Source organism: Curcuma longa, chromosome 10 (genome assembly GCF_044706935.1).
Source record: "Curcuma longa cultivar G26 ecotype Majalengka, Jawa Barat chromosome 10, ITB_CL_G26_1.1, whole genome shotgun sequence".
Lineage (NCBI taxonomy): Eukaryota > Viridiplantae > Streptophyta > Magnoliopsida > Zingiberales > Zingiberaceae > Curcuma > Curcuma longa.
In genome coordinates, this window is record NC_133870.1 from 8942871 (window position 1) to 8962272 (window position 19402).

General features: G+C 43.2%; 5 protein-coding genes and 1 pseudogene across 12 annotated transcripts; 2 read left to right on the plus strand and 4 right to left on the minus strand.

The window, feature by feature from the left end:
- The first annotated feature begins 344 nt into the window (after nucleotides 1-344).
- On the plus strand, nucleotides 345-3774 carry LOC141835791 (putative methyltransferase PMT17). Of its 5 annotated transcripts, none has more exons than XM_074723160.1 (7): nucleotides 345-680; nucleotides 806-932; nucleotides 1348-2021; nucleotides 2097-2307; nucleotides 2403-2700; nucleotides 2790-3257; nucleotides 3365-3774. In XM_074723160.1, exons 3-7 carry the CDS (start codon nucleotides 1353-1355, stop codon nucleotides 3588-3590), a joined length of 1872 nt encoding a protein of 623 aa, XP_074579261.1. In that variant the 5' UTR covers nucleotides 345-680; nucleotides 806-932; nucleotides 1348-1352; the 3' UTR covers nucleotides 3591-3774. The 5 variants fall into 5 exon arrangements, with proteins under 5 accessions (XP_074579261.1, XP_074579262.1, XP_074579260.1 ...); XM_074723161.1 differs by lacking the exon at nucleotides 806-932 and adding an exon at nucleotides 1138-1210; XM_074723163.1 differs by having other exon boundaries at nucleotides 549-680; nucleotides 856-932.
- A 186-nt stretch (nucleotides 3775-3960) lies between these two features.
- Nucleotides 3961-7460, minus strand: LOC141836280 (putative metal-nicotianamine transporter YSL9). Of its 3 annotated transcripts, none has more exons than XM_074723730.1 (8): nucleotides 7365-7460; nucleotides 6576-7017; nucleotides 6301-6473; nucleotides 5946-6043; nucleotides 5721-5855; nucleotides 5462-5651; nucleotides 5273-5387; nucleotides 3961-5186 (listed from the first exon to the last, which is right to left on the minus strand). In XM_074723730.1, the coding sequence occupies exons 2-8, from the start codon at nucleotides 6997-6999 to the stop codon at nucleotides 4252-4254; spliced, it is 2070 nt and encodes a 689-aa protein (XP_074579831.1). In that variant the 5' UTR covers nucleotides 7000-7017; nucleotides 7365-7460; the 3' UTR covers nucleotides 3961-4251. The 3 variants fall into 3 exon arrangements, with proteins under 3 accessions (XP_074579831.1, XP_074579829.1, XP_074579830.1); XM_074723728.1 differs by having other exon boundaries at nucleotides 3961-5198; XM_074723729.1 differs by lacking the exon at nucleotides 7365-7460 and adding an exon at nucleotides 7151-7230 and having other exon boundaries at nucleotides 3961-5198.
- A 377-nt stretch (nucleotides 7461-7837) lies between these two features.
- Nucleotides 7838-11696, plus strand: LOC141836547 (uncharacterized). Of its 2 annotated transcripts, none has more exons than XM_074724059.1 (7): nucleotides 7838-8087; nucleotides 8158-8370; nucleotides 8470-8549; nucleotides 10096-10171; nucleotides 10243-10368; nucleotides 10482-10633; nucleotides 11642-11696. In XM_074724059.1, the coding sequence occupies exons 1-6, from the start codon at nucleotides 7941-7943 to the stop codon at nucleotides 10605-10607; spliced, it is 768 nt and encodes a 255-aa protein (XP_074580160.1). In that variant the 5' UTR covers nucleotides 7838-7940; the 3' UTR covers nucleotides 10608-10633; nucleotides 11642-11696. The 2 variants fall into 2 exon arrangements, with proteins under 2 accessions (XP_074580160.1, XP_074580159.1); XM_074724058.1 differs by lacking the exon at nucleotides 11642-11696 and adding an exon at nucleotides 11222-11494.
- Nucleotides 11697-11855: 159 nt separating this feature from the next.
- Nucleotides 11856-13403, minus strand: LOC141836684 (AAA-ATPase At2g46620-like). Its single transcript, XM_074724195.1, has one exon. It carries the CDS (start codon nucleotides 13355-13357, stop codon nucleotides 11885-11887), a length of 1473 nt encoding a protein of 490 aa, XP_074580296.1. The 5' UTR covers nucleotides 13358-13403; the 3' UTR covers nucleotides 11856-11884.
- A 2505-nt stretch (nucleotides 13404-15908) lies between these two features.
- Nucleotides 15909-17479, minus strand: LOC141836472 (heat stress transcription factor B-2b-like). Its single transcript, XM_074723973.1, has 2 exons — nucleotides 17032-17479; nucleotides 15909-16920 (listed from the first exon to the last, which is right to left on the minus strand). The coding sequence occupies exons 1-2, from the start codon at nucleotides 17311-17313 to the stop codon at nucleotides 16273-16275; spliced, it is 930 nt and encodes a 309-aa protein (XP_074580074.1). The 5' UTR covers nucleotides 17314-17479; the 3' UTR covers nucleotides 15909-16272.
- Nucleotides 17480-18474: 995 nt separating this feature from the next.
- Nucleotides 18475-19310, minus strand: LOC141835496 (brassinosteroid-responsive RING protein 1-like; annotated as a pseudogene).
- Between the last annotated feature and the right edge of the window lie 92 nt (nucleotides 19311-19402).

Here is a 19402-nt window from a genome sequence, read left to right on the forward strand (position 1 = left end):
TCGAGTCTAATTTGTTTAAAATTTTTATATTTTAAATTTATTTGATTAATTATTAAATTTAATAATATAAATTTATTTATTTATTTTTAAAAAAATTATTTGTTTATTTAATATATCGATAATATTTTATTTACAAACATGATTCAAAATACTTTATTATATATATATAATAAATATAAATAAACTCCAACGTCAAATTTATTGACTAAAGTTCGATTGGCTTACCGTCCTAGCATTCAAGTTCATTTATCTCAGCCACTGCATCTGATCTTCAACTTGCGTGAATCATTTATTACGACACTAAACTCACTCACAGTCATTTATGGCAAAGATTGCACCATGCATGGCTGAGACCAAGATTCCTTTCTTAATTCAAAAAAGGATCCCGAAAGTCAAAGAACACGTGTAATCTTCGTCCCAAAGCAAAAAAAAAGAAATCTACATTATTTAGGGAACAACCAGAGCATTTTCAGGCTGGAAAATCTCTCTTAAACTAGATCCTCACAGTTTGATTCCATGGAAATGACCAAATCAAATGAGGGTTAGCAACACAATGAGCTAGAGATCTACAGCGTGATAAAGAACCATCAATCATTTGTTCTTGAAGGCTCAAGAGTTGCAGTTGGTCGCTTTCTCTTGCCATCGACCAGAGAAAAGCAGAAAGGTGGAAGCTTGTTCAGGTATGTATGGCCATGTCTTTAACGTGATTTCAGGGTTGTCTAATGGCTGGCCCATGTGAGGACTCTGGTCTCTGGTCTCTGGCCTCTTGTCCCTCTGCATATGTTGTGTTTATTAAAATCCTCAGGAAGGAATCCATCCATCTATTGTGGCCTTCATTTTGCCTTCTTCCATCAGAGGAGTCTTCTTGGGATGTGTATTATGGATTCTTGGTAGCTTTCTCTTCTTCTTTGTTCTTCCACTTGCAGGTAAAGGTAGGTCATACGATGCAAGAGTGCTGCTGCTTTGCTGTGTTTAGGGTTTCTTCTTGCTCTCCTTGTTGTTGTTTTCTTTTCATTGCTGAGAATGCTTGTTCCTGCTCGTCTTCGATGTGTTTGTTTGATTGTCTACTTGGTTTCTTAGTTTGATAATTGAAGGATCTACTGATGATGGATTTGTTTCTTCACTTAACCAAACTAGGGTTCATCAAGTCCCTTCTTATGCTTCTTGGATAACTATCATCGACACCATTACTACCATGTGATCCATTCATGTTTGTATCTGTTCTTGCAAGATTATTTTGTTTGTTTTTGCTTAGCTTTTAATGGGGCAGTTTCCTTTTTGCTTGATCTTTCAAGTTGTTTGCTTTGATCTAAGAGTTCTTGAGGAATCATTCGCAATATGTTACAGTTCTGATGGCCAAAGACAACTCTGGATCTCTGATGGAAATGAAGAAGCGTCGGGTAACTAACATCTTAGTTGTAACTGGCCTTTGTATGATCTTCTACATACTTGGTGCTTGGCAAAATTCCTCAACCATGGTCAATCCTAAATCGGATTTGGACATGAAAGTGGGATGTGATACTTCCCTCTCGCAATCAACTACCTCATCTTCCTCGCTTGCTACTCTTGATTTTGACTCTCATCACGCATTGGGCCTCAATGAAACCTCCACGGTGGACATGAAATTCCCTCCGTGCGACCTAAACTTCAGTGAGTACACTCCTTGCCAAGATCGAACTAGGGGAAGGAGGTTCTCAAGGGACATGCTTGCATACCGAGAGCGGCATTGCCCTGGCGAAGATGAGCTCATTCAGTGCCTAATACCTGCTCCACCAAAGTATAAATCGCCCTTCAAGTGGCCTCAGTGCAGGGACTATGCTTGGTTTGACAACATTCCTCACAAAGAACTCAGTATCGAGAAGGCTGTTCAAAATTGGATCCAAGTAGAAGGTGATCGTTTCAGGTTCCCCGGTGGTGGAACAATGTTCCCACATGGAGCTGATGTTTACATCGACGACATCAATGCTCTCATCTCGTTAACTGATGGTAACATTAGGACTGCCATTGACACAGGTTGCGGAGTAAGTCGATTTCTTATTTGAGTTTTTGGTGTTACTTGCTCTTGAATCAATCTGATTACTGAGAGGTTATCGTAGGTTGCAAGTTGGGGTGCTTATCTTCTGAAGAGGGATATCATTACAATGTCATTTGCTCCAAGAGATACGCACGAAGCTCAAGTTCAGTTTGCTTTGGAGCGAGGAGTTCCTGCCATGATTGGGGTGATGGCAACACAGAGACTGCCTTACCCAGCTCGAGCTTTCGATATGGCTCATTGTTCACGATGCCTCATACCCTGGCAAGCTTATGGTAATTCAACTCCAAACAAACTTTTCTCTTGTACATATCGACATTCCGTTTTTACTGGATCAAATAACATATGCGCGATTCTATCTATGTATCAGATGGTTTATATCTAACTGAAGTTGATCGAGTTCTGAGACCGGGTGGTTATTGGATTCTTTCCGGTCCTCCGATCAATTGGAAGAAGCACTATAGAGGCTGGGAAAGATCTCAAGAAGATTTAAAGAAAGAGCAAGATTCAATAGAGGATGTTGCTAAGCGTCTATGCTGGAAGAAACTAGTTGAGAAAGATGATCTTGCGGTCTGGCAAAAGCCAATCAATCATATTGAATGCAAAGAAAGCCGAAGGATCTATAAAACACCCCACATTTGCAAGAACGAAAATGCTGATGCTGCCTGGTAAGGACAACTAAACCACCCTTAAACCAATCAAACAATTCTTATCGAGATCCTACATACCGATTTCACTTGATTCATGATCTTTGCAGGTATAAAAAAATGGAGGCTTGCATAACCCCTCTACCAGAAGTGAGTAATCAGGATGAGGTTGCAGGTGGTGAGCTCAAAAAATGGCCTGAGAGGGCATTTGCTGTTCCACCAAGGATAAGCAGTGGTTCCATTCCCGGATTAACCGCTAAGACATTCGAAGATGACACTGCATTGTGGCAAGAACGAGTAGCTCACTACAAAAGAATCATTCCAGGATTGCCTAAAGGTCAATACAGAAATGTGATGGACATGAACGCGTATCTGGGTGGATTTGCAGCAGTTATGACCAAGTATCCCGTGTGGGTGATGAATGTGGTACCTGCAAATTCGAAACTCGATACTCTCGGCCTGATCTATGAAAGGGGACTTATTGGAACATATCATGACTGGCGTGAAGCCTTCTCCACTTATCCTAGAACTTATGATCTGATCCATGCTAATGGAATTTTCAGCACTTATCAGGACAGGTAACATTTAGTTTTTTCGTTTAAGTAAAATGTAGCATTCGTGCTGTTGCAGAAGCATATCGTTCCTATCCCAACAATCACTGAATGGTCATAATTTCTATTTGCAGGGGTAACTTCACATACATTCTGTTGGAGATGGACAGGATACTAAGACCAGAGGGAACATTGATCATTCGGGACGTCGTAGACGTCCTTATAAAAGTTCAGTCGATAACAAATCATATGAGATGGAAGAGTCAGATCATGGATCACGAAACTGGACCGTTCAACCCCGAGAAACTCCTGGTGGCTGTTAAGACATACTGGACTGCAGACCCCTCTATGCGGCAATGACGAGCTTGATTCTTAGTTTGCCTAGTGCAGATAGGTTGTTATGATGCAGGTTGTCGACATTCAGGTAAGAATTTGAGCTTTGATATTGTTGCTAATGGTGAGTTCCTCACTGTATTCTACTGATGCAGAACCTGTATGCTAAATTTTGTATCATAACATCAGTAAAGATGGAACTTTTTGTCGATTTGATCAACTTGCTACTTCCAGTGTGCACTATGACATTGTACATTCGGTTTCTCCTTTTCGGCTTTCACGAATAGTTAAAGCGGTGTCGTTAGTTCATCCTAGTTCAAAGATGAAACTTAAAAGGTTTAACCAATGAGAAAGTTACAAACCCTTTCCACTAAATACACACATACTTGAAGTATCTTCTAAATGGAAAGAGTGAGGTACTTGAAGGTAAAACATAGTCTACAATAGAGAAACAACAGAATGAGAGAAGTCTTGATTCTCTTGTTTTGATAGAACAAAAATGCAAAATTTGCTCCTACTACTTTTCCATTTCTTCTTTTCCTTGATCTCTCTGCAAATTGCTGAACTTGCATTCTCTGCACTGAAGAAAAGCTGATGCCTTATTCTTGCTTATGGCATAATTTAAATTTCCAAGGAGATGAATTCATATCATAAATGATTTCATCTGCAAAATCATGGTGTAACATCTCTATGAACCAGCTACAAACTTCATGCAAATAGGAGGATTGATCTTAGCCAAGGCAAGCAAAGATGATGGTAGAATCCACAATCCATCTCCACAGATCAAACCAGATGCCACAGCAGGCACCATCAAAGTGGCGTCTTTGCTGTTAAGCTTATGCCAGACGAAAACTATCAAACTTCCAACAAACATGTCTATGGCGAAGCTAGCGCCGACCAGAAATGGCACTGCCATGGCCATGGGGAGAGGGATCCAGCATCCATACTTTGCTGGCAAACCATCTCTCAGCATGTTGGCTATCAGTGCAAACCCAAAGAAAGCATAACACAGCAGTAAGCAATTTCGAGGGAGGGCCGAGAAGCCCTCCACGCCGAGTATAGCCATGTTTCTGTATATTAACGCGTAAGGAGCCTTCCAATTCCCATCTGGATTCCCCACATCGAAGGCCTTGTAGAAGAGGAAGAAGGTCAGGGGGGCAATGACACAGCCCATGGCCGTTCCGATGGCCTGACTGAGAAGCATGGATCTTGGGGATGTCAGTGTGAGATGCCCGGTCTTGAAATCGTGCATCAGATCCGCGCAAATGTACACGACTGACTTTATTAGCCCACAGCCGATAAGGCCGGCAACTACACCAGACTCAGTCCCAGCACATGCAGCGAGTATGAAGAGTGACACTTTGCCATAGTTGTAGGCCATGTTCATGTCTGTCAGGCCAGTGCCATAAGCATTGCAGAAACCAAGAGCTGGTGCAAGAATGTAAGCTACGACCACATAGTACCACTTCAACTCTGGAAACATGAGAGGTATCGAGATAATGGAAATCACAGCAAAAAGGGCATATCCAGAGTAGACTAGCCACACTGGTATGTGTTCTTTTACGAATAATTCGTTATGCCGCTTATCGTCAAGGACTTGATTGTCATGGTCTAAGTCTGCCACTGGGTGAAACACTAACATATTTGAATTCTACATTAGCAAAGTAGGAAAAAAAAGGCTCCTTGTGTAAATAGATTTGTCAGTTTACCTTTGTTAGGGTTGTTGCATACTGCTCTAGCATGCATGCTTCTCACAGTGAAAGCTAAAACTTTTAAGAAGTTATAGAGACCATCTCCAAGGATCAGAGCAATTGATATGAACACCTGTAAAAGAATAAGTACATGAGCAAATGATCTCTAATGGAGAATTTTCTTGTTTCATCAGTGTTTTTTTTTACCTTGTATCCTTGTAAGCTTCTCATGCTACTCGATGGCAAGCTATCGGAATACCAATCACCTTTAAGTCTGCTTAATAGCGGCCACATTATTCCCCAGGAGATAACTGCTCCAAGAAGGAGTGAGAGATTTACAATGTGAGAGCAAATCATGCCAGCTCCAACATATGTCAGGCTAAAATCAAAGGAAAACCTGCAACATCAGGAAAAGTTTATGATCTTGTATAAATCTAATGAGTAAACTAATAGCAGCTTATTATACGTCTGTTCCCATGCTTTCAGACCGAAGGTCGGAAACTGTGAGAATCCACAAGCATCTCCCCCTGTGAAGAACCACTGGAACAAGCTCCACAGGAAACTCGCTGTGAAATACTTCGCGAATCCATAGACCTGCTTCCTGTCAATGAAATAAGGAACACAAGCCTCATTATGCTGTATCAATCTAGATCTTAGTTTCAGGATGGATGGATCATGGATATATACATACTTAGCCAATTTGTCTCCTCGAGGAGTATGGAAACCATTGATAAGCACAGCGGTTGCCGTCCCGCTTGGATATGCCAACTTATAATCAATGATCATGATCTGCATAATTGCAACAAATTAAGGCATGATAGCTGAAACTTATACCCAAATGTAGAGTTCATTTTTCAGTTCACAATTGCTTGTGCATATAACCAATAATCAAGATCTTTGGTCTACCAGTTATGCATGAATCATTGAGTGACAATTGGAAGATCAAATTCCTTTCAGCATGATCAAGAAACCTAGTCGTGCAAAATCAATTCTGTTGCTCAATTGCAAATTAAGAACCAGTGTAGCAGAGCAAGTAGAAGGATTACCTTCCTTAGAGGAACCAAGGCCAAGAGTCCAACAAAACTAACAGTAAAAAGAAATGTAGTCATCCAACCAATCCCAGGTTCTTTATAGCTTGCTGGAGAATTCCCTGGTGTATCCACCCCTGCTTGCTCGTAGGTCTTCCTGCCCAGCCCCAAAAGATAAGATCCAAATCCACCTGCAACCTCATAAACATCAGCACGAATCAAATCAACACCAAACCGCATCAGCAATGGCAAAAAATTCATGAAAAATTGACTCAAAATCGGAGCTTGGGCACCTCCAACTGCAATGCTATAGCAAGCCACGGCGCAGGTCTGCACCACGGTGTTCTCCTGCTTTGTGAAGGGAGTCGTCGCGACGCCAATCTTGTGGAGGAGTTTGGTCCAAGACTTTAGGACGACGAAGGCGAGGAGGGCGGCGGAGACGTTGAGAGTGGGGACGAGGCCGGTGGTGAGATTGAGCTTCATCACCACGAAGCTGTAGATGATCCCGATCGCGAGGCTGGCAGCGATCCCGCGGAGGGTTATTTGCTTCGACCATGGAGGGATCGTCCCGTCGGCCCCAAGGACCGGCGCCTCCGTTGCCTGCTCCAAGTCCTCAACCTTCTCGATCTCTTGCAGCTCTTCAAGCTCTCCCATTTGCGCGAGCTCGAATCGGCCAGTCGCAGGCATTCCCTTCTTGTTCCTTCTCCGTTCCTCCATTCAACGGCGAGATTCGACCTGGAACAACGCCGTCAAAGGGGCATTTTGATGGTAGGACAATAGTCATGGCGATATCACATCGTAGGGTTTCACAAACCCTTCAAAGCAAACGGATCAAAAATACTCAAGCAGCGAGAACGAGAGATCTCACCCACGCGGAAGAAAACCTCAAAATCGAAGGTTTCATCATCTCGATCGAGAGACAAGAAACATGTACGGCGTTACGGTGTCATGCAAGTACGAGTAGTACAACCAAATCATGCAGTACAAATCGAGAGGATCGCAACATTCCTAATCGAGCGATGGGCGATCGATCGGGAAGAAAACAAACAAACGATTGCACATCAATATGGAAAGAATCATACTTGCGCATGCCAGTCTGATCGCTTGGATGCTTATGGAAGGTGGCTCACGCCCATTGTCCAGTGCTTTCGCTTGGAGCCGCCATGAATTGAGAGCGAGCTGGCCTCCCTGCTCGAAGTCGAAGACGACATCTCGATCGCTAACAGTATGATCATCACAAACGTCTTCATCAGATCTCTAAGAAATTTTGGATCGCGACAAATTGCAATTGGGTGCGAGTATCAAATTCAATGATAGAAATCGATTTGATGTCACGTCATGGTGTATAATACGCCCATGTATGTATCGAGGGCAACTTCCTCAATCACTCCCTTTCCAAATGTTGCTTCGAACTTCCAATTTTAGTTCTTCTTCCCCCCATTTTTGTTCTTTCCCAAACTCAAAAAGCAGATCTCAGTTTTGAAAATTTAATAAATGTTTTCTTCAGAGAAACACATTTAACAATTTATTAAATTCTACTCAAGAAGGACGATTACCCATTTTTTTACCCGATAGCTCCTTTTATCCAATCACAAGAAGGAATTTCTGTCTGTCACCTGTGAACTTGTCCGATCTGAAACAGCCCTCGGCGGAAAGCGATGATCGCCTCCGTCGCCTTCTGCTGCCCTTCGCCGTCCTTCTCCTCCACTGCTCACTACCCTCGCTTGCTTCCTTCGCGCAAACTCGTCGATCGGAAAGCAAAGAAGTCGACATCGAGGATACTGGAAAGGAGTCGCCGCGAGACGGTACTTGACCTAATTCTCCCATCCTTTTTGTTGCTCTTTTAGCTGAAGAAAAGGTGGATTGATCGCGCAGGGAGGGAGGAGGAGAAGTGGCGTCTGCAGGGCGGAGCTCCTCCATGACGCCCCTTTCGCCGTCGCCATCGGCGCCTGCGTGCTTAATTCGCTTATATTCCCGGTTCCGGCCGGCGAGTCGGAAGACGAGGAAGGAGGTGGAGGAATTGATTCGACGGATACGAGGTTCGCCGTGATGGGAATTATCAGCTTCATCCCTTACTTCAATTGGCTGGTGAAAACTGTTGGACATTGTTCTTGGTTCCTTTGTTATGCCGGAAATGATCCTGCTGAATTTGTATTTCTCCCCTCTCTCTCTCTTTCCTCGTCGCAGAGTTGGGTGTTTGCTTGGATGGACAGCGGAAGACAACGATATCTGGTTTACTCCATCGTCTACTTGGCTCCTTACTTGAGGTTAGTGCTCCCTGAAACTTTCAAAGTGATGGAGGTGCCAAAATTGTGTTGTCTGAGATGCATGGAAGTGCCAAAATTTTACAGGAAGCAGGAGGAGAACGAAGTAAATGATGATTATTTTACTTCTACACTATTTTATTCATCTTGTTTAGTTTCACATAATCAAATGGAAAGAAGTAACATCACTTACTTCCAGCTAAACACAAAATTGTTTCAGAATACTGATTCTAGTTTGAGATTCGTTGGCATTGAGTATCAGCTCACACACCTATAATATCTGTTGCTTGAATAAATGCTTATTCAAAGCAAAAAGAAGCTAATAACACCTCTTAATATTTAGCTCAACTATCCAAATATGTTTCCAGACAGTGCACTGTATATAGAATGAAAGGAACTGAGTTTCAGGACTAGTCATAGAGTGGTGCTAAAATTTGCTTCAACCTTAATTTCATTGTGGTACAACATGATATATGTAGAGAGGAAGTAAATGTTTGTGTAAAGATATCTTAAGTCATATTTAAAATTCCATTTCCAGGAAGATAAATGTAGGAGAGAAATGAGAAATAGAAAAAAAGGGTGGAGTTGCGAAGAATGGCAAAGAGATAAAATTGTAGGTTGCTAGTAGCATAGCTGAAATGTTGAACAAGTGTAATAGTTTAGACACATGTAATTTGAGCTTCCATTGCGTTGGAGATAAGTTTAGAAAAGAAGGTAAGGTTCTAGGGAATTTCAGAAATATCTGTAATATGTATAAATTCCTTTAGATTCTTTTTTACTTATTGAATAATTTCAACTTTCATATCACCTAGTTTAGGATCTTCTTCAATCAAAATTATCATAGTACTTGATTCTTAAGAAGCTTGGCAATCAAAGTGTAAAAAAACATTAATCTGTTCTTTTGGCCATTTTAAGCATATCGAAATATAAACAACACACTTATGATTTTAGTTGAGGTGATGGCCTAGAACCATAGTTAGAGAATGGCATGCATTTTTGTATTACAATCTAGGTGGAAGGCAAATATGGTGGTCCAAATAAGGTTTGATAATATATCTTAATTCTTTGTTGTAGGATGTTAAAGGAGTTTGATCAAGGTTGTTTCTCATTTTCCCAATTTGGCAAGCAAAATGTTATCCAATTTTAGTATTTCATCATTAGCTAATTACCTAGAAGTTCTAAACCTTGTTGAATTGTAGGCTATTAGCTCTCTATTACTGAGGCATTAATAGCCAATTTCTTGTTTTAATTCACAGCCCGCTTACTTTTGTATTGTGAAGCTAAAAACTCGATAGAATTGAAAAGGGAGTTCAATGAGCTTTCAATGAAGGGCAAGTGTAAAAATAATTTCCTTGAAGAAAATGTTTCTGTCATTTATAATGTATCTGGTGGTGGCATACATTTATCAGCAACACTCAACGTTATTATTATTAATTTTCACTTTTGGGTGGTTGAATAAGGTTAAATCTTCAGGCTGTGGGAGCAGAAATTTTTCAATGATTTGTGTATCTATATATTTTCATATCATTTATTTGATGTGATTATGCAGATCGAATTTATCATTATCACCTGAAGAAAGCTGGTTGCCAATTGCTAGCATATTTGTTTGCATTCTTCACATTCAGGTAAAATAACGAGCTTTCTATTCTCATGTCTTAAAGCTCCTCCTCTTTGGTACCAAGGCTCTTATTTTCAGCTAGAAGTAAGTATTAGAAATGGAGATGTTCAAAGCATCAAGTTCTTTGATGAAGCACTAAAACCATTTTCGCAAACGATAACGAAGAGAGACGTTGAATCCAAAAGACACCAACACCACCCCAAGGTAACCTACTGTTGGCCGCAAAGTTTTATCTGTAAAGAAAATATACATATTTAAGTGAGCTGGATTATGCATTTATAATTCTGAAATCTGGGTTTCACTTCCACCTTCTTCAGAAAGATGACTCCAAACACATGAAATTACCTTCTTCGCAAGGATTGAGAGAAAAGCTCAAGGAGTGGGACAACTCTAGGAAAGAAGATGAAGAGTTGGAGGATGAAAGGAAAGACAAACAAGATTAAAAGAAAGTGGCTGTGAATTAGCTACTGTGAGTTCTATTCTTCCTGAAGTGACTTGATTTTGTTTGGAGCTCTCACAGATTCACTATACTTACATCCATATCCTTTTTAAAATAGTGTTTCGGATAGCAAATGATATGCTTGATGAAAACCTTGGATTATTCACTTTATCTCCCTTCTGTATCGCTCTAGCACATTAAAAATCTTTGCTGAAAACTAATACCATCACAATTGCACTAGGTTTAAAATTTACATTGTGGCAATCCCAAAATGGCTTTGGCTATCTGATATAACAATTTCACTAATTAAAAATTATCATATTTCTTTCTGACATATTTAGGCTTTCAAAAATCCATACTGAACTTGATCATAGCCTTGTTTGATTGCCTATTCTGCTGTCTGTTAGCGACTTAGGTGGACTAAAATAAAGGGAAGAGTTTTCCTAAGTTGCTAAATATTCGATTACTGAGTTAATACTCTGAATCCATTCTAAAGTGTGGAAATATTTGAATGTGAATCTAAATAACTAGTTCGAATGATGCTGATTGCAAGAAATGCATGCCTTTTCTTTTACTCATAATATCATCTTCATCCTAACATGAATGCTTATTCTGCAGTTAATGATGCTTTCATCAGTGGAGCAAGCAAAAACAATTGCAAATCTAAGTGGAGCAACTTGTTTCTTCATGATCTTTGCGAGACCCAATCCCAACTTTGCACTTAACTTCCTTATTGTCTTCTCTTTGCAACTTGAATTGATGATTTCAATGAGAAGTGACTTCACTCTAGCCATTTCCATCTAATGGCCATTTGAGATTTAAGAAGGAAAACAACAATTTGCTTTCTTGAAGTGACACCAATTGCAAGAGTTGTTCATCCTACTTATTTAACCATCGATTTGGTGGACCTTAATGTTTGATTGAGTCCTGCAACCTACTTCTGTTTTATTCTTGAGATAGATAATCTATCATATCATGATTTGATCCCTTTCATTTGAGCATTGGTATATTCTTACTTTTCTTCCTGTTTCGTGGCAGAGATGAACTCACAAATGTCAAAATCTATCAAGATTCTGAAGAACTCTTGAAATATTATATGTATTATATGTCGATCATCTTATCATTTACGAAACTTTCTACATATGGATTTGGTGATTTCACCTTCAGAGTGTGAATTTGCCTTTTGGATACTTGACTAATGTACGTCAAGAATGAAATTAACATAAACAATTAGTCAACTAATGACTTCCTAAAATAAGCTAAACATCCAAAGCTTCCAATTCAGTAGCAATATTCCTGTTCCAGTTCATCCAACGGCGTCCCGGCGGCGGCGGCGGCCGCCGCCACCTCCACCGGCATCACCCCGTTCTTCTTGCTCCTTGTCTTCACTAAGCTGTACAGTTTCTTCAGCTCCCTCATCGCTGTTGGTGTGTCCTTCTCCAGCTTTATTACGCCGGCGCTGTTCCCCCCGTTGACGTTGCTTCTCGGCGCCGATGGTCGCTGCAGCAGAGCGTCCTTCTCCGGCCTCCTTTGACTGTTGGACTCTATGGACTTCTCCGGTGGCAATGGGCGCTGCTGCAGAGCGCCGATCACCGACTTCAGCGCTCGGTTCGGCGATCCTCGGTTCGCCATCATTAGCTCGCCGACCTCCGCCGGGCTCATCGTCGCGCCGCCCTTGAACACCTCCTCCACCTTCGGATACATCTTGTGGTCTTCGAGCCCCAGATAGCCGCTCGCTAGGGCCTTGAACGCCGGGAAGTCGCACAAAGGGAAGTGGACTCGGACGTCGACCGTCAACTCCGCCTCCAGCTCCGCCGCGCCTCCCTCGCCGGTCAGAGTGTACACCACCACCCGTTCCTCGCCGATCCTGTCTATGAATCTTAACATTCCTTCTCCGCCGCTATTCGCATGGACGTGGCGTTCGAGATGCTCGACGAGGATCATCGACCGCGGTCTCGTGGCCGCGAGGAGCGCCTTCAGCTCGCCGGCGCTCGACACGGCCGCCAGGTCGAGGTCGTAGATGTCGTAGCCGAGGAAATTAGCCATGGCGGCCGCGAAGGTGGACTTGCCCGTCCCCGACGGGCCGTGAAGCAGGTAGCTCCGCCGCCAGATGCGGCGGAGGCGGTAGTAGTAGTCGCGGCCCTTGAGGAACGCCTCCAGGTCGGCGCGCACCCGAGCCTTCTGCTCCGCGTCCATGGCCACCGCATCAAGCGTCGCCGGATGGTTGAACAGCGACGCCGACTTCCAGTTCGGACCAAAATTTGTAAAGATCGTGGCCTCGCGCCGGCGGAGGTGGATTTCCTCGGCGACGGACTCGACGTGGCCGAGGTAGGGGCGGAGGACGCGGGCGCGGTCCTGGCGGCGGAGGCGGAGGAGGAGGACGCCGGCGTCCTCGACGGTCCAGGAGAGGCGGAAGCCGCGGAAGGATTCGCCGACCGGGTATCCCGTCACCGGCACAAGGGAAAACTCGTTGTGCTTGTTGGCGGCGGAGAAGACAGCGGCAACCGGGGCGCGCTCGACGGAGGGAAGCGAGGCGACGTAGGCGGCGGCGTGGCGGTGGAGCGGGTTCTCCAGCCCCCGGTCGTCGAAGCGAGGGATTCGAAAATACTGGTACTCGTGCGTGCGCTCGTCGACCCACCTCCGGCACCGGCAGAACCAGTACAAAAGCGACTTGAACGAGAGCAACGCTCGGAGGAGGAGGAGGAGGCCGGCGAAGAAGAATGCGGCGACGAGGAGGGCATCGCGCGGGATCATCGCCGGGGAACCGTTCCGACGCTGTGCGAAGTCCTTTGTTTTTTTCTGTTTTAGGTAATCGATTCGAGGCTTTAAACACGACCTACGGCTGAACCGCTGGACCGGCCTTGTCGCTTCACCCGATTGAACCGGGTCAAATCAACCTTAGACCGCCAGTCCGGTTCGGACACATTTCCATGGGTAATCGTGGTGGATATGGCCGGTGGCAGAGAGGCCACCTGGCTGTTTACTTCTGGTGGCACGTAACGTAACGTATGTTAATGATGGTGTTTATCACGGTTGATTAAGCAATCGACCAACTCGCTATAAACACCTATTATTTATTTGTCAATATTTCTCTTTATAAAATAAAATAAGTAGGTGTTAATAAATTTATTAATTAAATAAAATGGTTATTCTTAAGGTAAGGAGAGTATTCAATTATAATTTTTTTTAATCCAGATTTTTCATTATTTTTTGATTTGATTAAAATTTTTCATGGACAGAAAAGTGATCTCATGATCAATCTAGAATGTCATACTCAATGATCCTACCATTGCATCATGCTTCGGGACATTCAATAAGCTCAGCATAAGATAGAATCCGTCATCTCAACAGTCCTATATTATCAATTTCATCATCATCTATGAAGAGATAAATCGAGAAGTTACAGTTAACCATTATGAAAGAAAATATTATTTCAATTTCATCAAAATTTGATCTTTATCCACTTCAACAAATTTATCCCGTACTAACCAACTCAATCATACGTCAGGACATTCAATCACGATCTTATCTTATAAAATTCGGATCAATAATGGAACAATATGATGCTATTAATTATGAGTTGTATTAGAGATAAACCGTTCTCAGAAGTAGGATTAGGGCGGGGTAAAGGAGTTGGTCTACTTCATCTCATTTGGGATTAAAAACTTTCCAAATGTAAAGTAGAACGAATTAAATTTTTTAAAAACTCTCTGAAATCAAATTGTTTGTCTATGTAAGTTATTTATTTAAGACATTATATTTTTTTGAACTCTACTTAAAAAATTGAAAATAGAGACGTAATATTTTTTATTCAATTTTATTTTAGTGGATTTTCTTTTTTTCCTCCTATTATTTTTTTGTTTTTAAAAAATAGTAAGCGGTGTTATCAAAGTCAGATGGCCAATTAAGGAACTCGTCGAGAAGAGTTTGGCGGGTTGTTGATCCTGTTCAACTAGTCTAAGTCAACACCACCAAACCAATAATTATAACTATTCTTCTCGTCACTTTTCTATGTCAAAACAGTTGACTCTGTTTCTAGTTGGGTCAAAAATTGCAATTGGGGCCGAGTCAGCGCCTCAATCCATATCCAATTACGCGGGTAAGAGCAAAAGAGATGCATGAATCAAAAATTTTTTAACGAAATGTGTTTGATAATCCTATAAATGTTCATAATAAAAATCATGTTAGAACATGTCTAGTTTTGTTAATCATCTACTATCTGCATTCATAGACACTCCCCTGTGTAAATCGAAAAGTTACATCAACTTTGCTGAGATTCGACCTTTGCATATTTTAACAAGAGCTATGCCTCAAGAGAATTTCATCTAGCTCCAATGGTAAGTACATCTTGGAACTCTCTATACACCTAGAGTTTGAAATCTAAGAAGTGTAAGAAATTCGTTAGATTGCTAGACCATTGTATGAACTGTCATTTGTACTTTCGAATTTAAAATTTGTGTAGAGTCGAATTCAATGACCAAAATTAATTGGATCGTTAGATCTTATCGTAGAATATCAAAATAATAATAATAATAATAATAATAATAATAATAATAATAATAAGAGATCTTCATCTAGGATTCAATTTTTCCATAAGGAATTACCAGACCATACCTTGCAAGAAAAGCTCACAACCTTCTTTGTAGCATTCTGCATTTCGTATTGTTGCATGCTGGAAAGCTGATAACAGTAGTAGGCGTAGAATTGAGCTACGATTTTATCGAGCTCAGCCTTCATCTCTTTATACTCTTCATCCTTTAGGGGATCCAAACTTGCTGTAGAGTCCAAAAGTTTCATATTGCTATTTGAAAGCACAACAATTCAAAAGAAAATTAACACCACCTAAATTTTCCATACCATGTGTCTTTGCAGTGCGCAATTCTGTCGATATCGAAGTGTTATTTCTTGTCTCTCCTTTCAGCCTGGATTCATTGTTTCTATTAGTTTTTCCCAGATTCTACTGTTAACATCCACAGACAATGGCACATTAATGACTAGCTAGTGAAAAAGGGATCTTAACAAAACAAGTCATGAGAGTAAATTCATAAGCTTTAATGACTTTAGCAGATAAACTACAGAATACAAATGTTGGAAGTCTGATCAATTCTCACCTGATTTCAAGCAACTTCAATCCTCCCATCAGCCTCATCCAATGCTTGGTTGGTAACCTACAAAGCATAAGCACACTGTAAATACTCGACCAAAAACACAATCAATCACAAGCAGACTAAAAGGCAGCAGAGTTAAGCAATCTAGCTCCAAGCATATTGAGTATACTTAATGTTTAGAAAAGAATAGTTATAGATATTCTAAATAGTCCTTAGAAAAGTCCACTTTATTAGATTCTGGACTCAATGTACTAAACCTAGACCTGCGAAACTACGATCATGTGAGTACAATTTACGTACAATAAACACACAATCATTCTATGAGCATTGTTGTCCATCAGAACAATTAACTAATTCCCCGCAAAATTACTTTCCCTAGTTTTCCACACGCCGTTTTGATGCTATAATTACAACGCTAATTACTCTTAATTATATATATATATATATAAAACTAAACCTAAAAACTCCCGTTAGTCCCTTCGGCGCGCACGTGACCAGGCATTTCGGGCACGTGCTGTCGCCGTTCGATCAGTCGGAGTTAACGGCGACCGTCGAATGCCGTTACTGATCTCCAAGCTTCTTCGTGTCCGGCGAGGATTTCCAATTCGCGCCTCCTTCCAGGCGGTTCCTCTTGAAACCGATCGAGACGCCGAAGAGCCTCGTGCTCGTCGAGCACACCTCCGACTTCTTCTTCTTCGCCGCCGCCGCCTCCGACTCCGCCGTCTCTTCCTCCCCGTCCTCCTCCATCGAAGACCCCCGCAACGCCAGGTCCAGCTCCTCCGCCGCCGCCGCCGAGGTTGATCCATCGCCGCCGCCGCCGCTCGTCGCTGCCTTGTCCCGACAGCTGGGAGCGTACCTGGACATAAGCTGCAGGATGTTGTTGCACAGGCTCTTCATCTGGCACAGCTCCCGGCACAGACTCTTGTTCTCGAGCCGAAGCCGGTCATTCTCCTCCTTGAGCTCGGTCGGCCCAGCGGCGGGATTCTGCACGCCGCTGGGGGAGGAGGTCGAGGAGATGATCTGCTCGTCCCCGGAGTCGACCGGCGATCCGACGGGGTTCGTGGGGGGCGCCGATGGTGGATCCGCCGCGGTCGTTGGAAGCGTCAGCGAGATTTTCCGACGGTGAATCTCGCAGAGCAACCGCTTCTCGCCGCGTCGGAAACACTCGTTGGCGAATTCCCATCGATCTGGTACGATCTTCCGAAAACCCTAAAATAAAAAAAAATCGACCCAACATCAGAATCAAATCTCAAACCGATCCATCGGAGGAGAGAAGATCGAGCAATCAAATCGAAACAGGGGATGAGATCCGTGACGCACGTAGGTGTTGAGCTGCCGGACGAAGCTGGAGAAGTTATTGTGCTTGAAGTATTTGGGGAGGACGTCACGGGCGAACTCCGCCGGCCGCCAGACGACGAAGGTGGAGCCGTCGTCGTTCCACGAGATCACGTCGTCCATGGAGGGATCGTCCACCAGCTGGTACGTCTTAGTGAGGAAAGGCGTCGGCATGGATCGCTGCTGCCCCTCGAGTGCCGGCGGTTGAGGGAGCGGAGACTCCCCCTCTGCCGCTGCCGTCGGCGATGACTCCGCCCGGTGATTCATGAGATCGCCGCACAATGTCTGCAACTGCTGGATCGGGAACCCAAGATTCTAGAAGCTTCGCATAGAGTAGAAACTATAAAGCGTATATAAAAGAAGGGAAGGAGAAGGAGAAGGAGGAGGAGGAGGAGAAAGAGGAAGGAAAGGGAAATTAGATAAGGATGGTAATTGGAAGGGAAGGGAAGGGAAAGAGAAGGAGTCGACGAAACCGAGGCAAAGAGTGTAAAGGAAAGTTACGTTTCGAGAAGGTTCCCTTCTAGTAACTCCTGCGCTAACGAACACGTGTCGGTCAAACGGAATAAGGTTACTTTATTCTGATACTTACGCCTTACGCTGCCATTGTACCAACGTACCATCTTCAATCTTCGCTTGGCTCCTCAAAATTAATTAAAATTTCCATTTAATCCCTCATAATTTAAATAATGCTATAAATGAAATATACTTTCTTAAAATGTATCTAAAAATAGAGTAATAAATATTTTTCTATGATTTTTATTTTTAAAAATACTATAAATTTATTATTATTATTATAAATAATTTTGACTTATTTCTATATTTAAAGAGGATGGATATAAATTGCTATTTTCTTAAATTCTAAAAGTGAAATGAAAATATCCAAAAACCTAGGGCGCATAATGGAATTGTCCGCCGTCAACAACCCATCGGTTCACGTGGGCCGTCCGGGTCAACAAGTATGGAAGCGGGCGCGAGATCTAGAAGCTTTCCCGGACCATCCGCGTGGTCTCCAACAGGAAACAGGTTTTGTCCAGCGAATAGAAGGCGTCGGTGGACGCCGCCTCGCGGTTGGTGGCCCGTCTCCCGTCGCCCGCAGCAGATCTCGAGAGGGACGGGCGGATCTGCTAGCTGCTGCTGCGCGTGTCCGGGCTGTAATTCCCTAATTGTTTTCTAAAACCTGTTTATTAAAAACCGGTAGCTTCTAGAAGATCGACGCCGTTCACGTCCACGTCACCTTTTAAATAATGTGGATGAGGAATTTACATTTAAAAGTTTGATTATTTCACAAAAATAACCTTGGCCGAAATAAAAGAGACTCCTTTACGACAAGTTTAGAATGATTGAAGTGTTTTATCCAAATTGACAAGAGTTTAAGAATAAGGAATGTGTTTGATTGAATTTGGACTTTAATCCAAAAACTATAAGAGGGATCAATCAAGGCGGAGCCACGTGCTTTAGTATCAACAGCTCCGTCCAAAGTAGTCAGCTGCTGAATTGGACCACGATGAAGAAAAGAGTTGAGCGAGGAGAAGCATGGCCGGATTCGTGGGAGCGAAGTCGTCGTAGCAGTCGTCGTCATGGTAAGCATCAGCCCAAGCGAGGTCGCTGACTAGCGGAGCCCGGCAGATGTTGTATTTAATTGGGGCAGGTGCCCCGGCCATGCTCCACCCAGCGGTCGAGGCAGCCGCGGTGGAACACGTGGCGACAATCGCTCAGCTTCCGCACCGCTTCCCCCTGCTCGAACTCGCACAGGCAGATGGCGCAGCGGCTGCCGCGGCCGTCGCCGTCGTATCGCGTGGCGGGGAGCGCCCGGTCGACGGCGAGGAGGACGGCGGCTGGCGCCCAAGCCGTCGTCGAGGAGGAGGTCGCCCAGGCCGGCCGGCGTCGAAGGCGTCCGAGACGAGGCGGCGCAGGTAGCCCAGCAGGAGGGCGAGGCAGAGGAGCGTCCGAAGGAGGAGCAGCTCGGAGTAGCCGCCGACGGGGAACCCCATGTCTCGTCTTCCTGTCGCTGGCGAGCTCTGCTTTGATTTATAAATAGATTTTATGGATAGATTTGTCGTGATCCAATGGTGCTTGTTCTAAACTCGTAGTTAGTGTTTTTAAACTGAAGAATGTTGCTGATTAGGATAATGAAAAGACATGAGTCGGTGCCATTGATGGAGCTTTAAGACCTGAGGAAGAGGAATGTGTCCCTGGAAAAGAAACCAGATCCAGGAATCAAGGTTTCCTTACGATTCATCTTTTTGTTTGCGTCTGCTTCTTGTTAGTGCTTTTGATGATTTAAGCTGGCTTTGATGGTTGCCAGTATACACCATGAATATAATCAACTTTTTTTAACAGAGAATTAGGAGAAAAA

Bases quoted from the DNA above. Each gene is read 5' to 3' on its own strand.
- LOC141835791 (XM_074723160.1), top strand. From the start codon at position 1,353: ATGGCCAAAGACAACTCTGGATCTCTGATGGAAATGAAGAAGCGTCGG. The intron at 2,022-2,096 runs GTAAGTCGATTT...AGGTTATCGTAG, and splicing joins CCATTGACACAGGTTGCGGA to GTTGCAAGTTGGGGTGCTTA. The intron at 2,308-2,402 runs GTAATTCAACTC...TCTATGTATCAG, and splicing joins CATACCCTGGCAAGCTTATG to ATGGTTTATATCTAACTGAA.
- LOC141836280 (XM_074723728.1), bottom strand. From the start codon at position 6,999: ATGGAGGAACGGAGAAGGAACAAGAAGGGAATGCCTGCGACTGGCCGA. The intron at 5,388-5,461 runs GTAAAAAAAAAC...ATTCTTTTACAG, and splicing joins GAAGCTTACAAGGATACAAG to GTGTTCATATCAATTGCTCT. The intron at 5,199-5,272 runs GTAAACTGACAA...CAAATATGTTAG, and splicing joins ATGCAACAACCCTAACAAAG to TGTTTCACCCAGTGGCAGAC.
- LOC141836547 (XM_074724059.1), top strand. From the start codon at position 7,941: ATGATCGCCTCCGTCGCCTTCTGCTGCCCTTCGCCGTCCTTCTCCTCC. The intron at 8,371-8,469 runs GTGAAAACTGTT...TCCTCGTCGCAG, and splicing joins TCCCTTACTTCAATTGGCTG to AGTTGGGTGTTTGCTTGGAT. The intron at 8,550-10,095 runs GTTAGTGCTCCC...GTGATTATGCAG, and splicing joins TACTTGGCTCCTTACTTGAG to ATCGAATTTATCATTATCAC.
- LOC141836684 (XM_074724195.1), bottom strand. From the start codon at position 13,357: ATGATCCCGCGCGATGCCCTCCTCGTCGCCGCATTCTTCTTCGCCGGC.
- LOC141836472 (XM_074723973.1), bottom strand. From the start codon at position 17,313: ATGAATCACCGGGCGGAGTCATCGCCGACGGCAGCGGCAGAGGGGGAG. The intron at 16,921-17,031 runs GTGCGTCACGGA...TTTTTATTTTAG, and splicing joins TCCGGCAGCTCAACACCTAC to GGTTTTCGGAAGATCGTACC.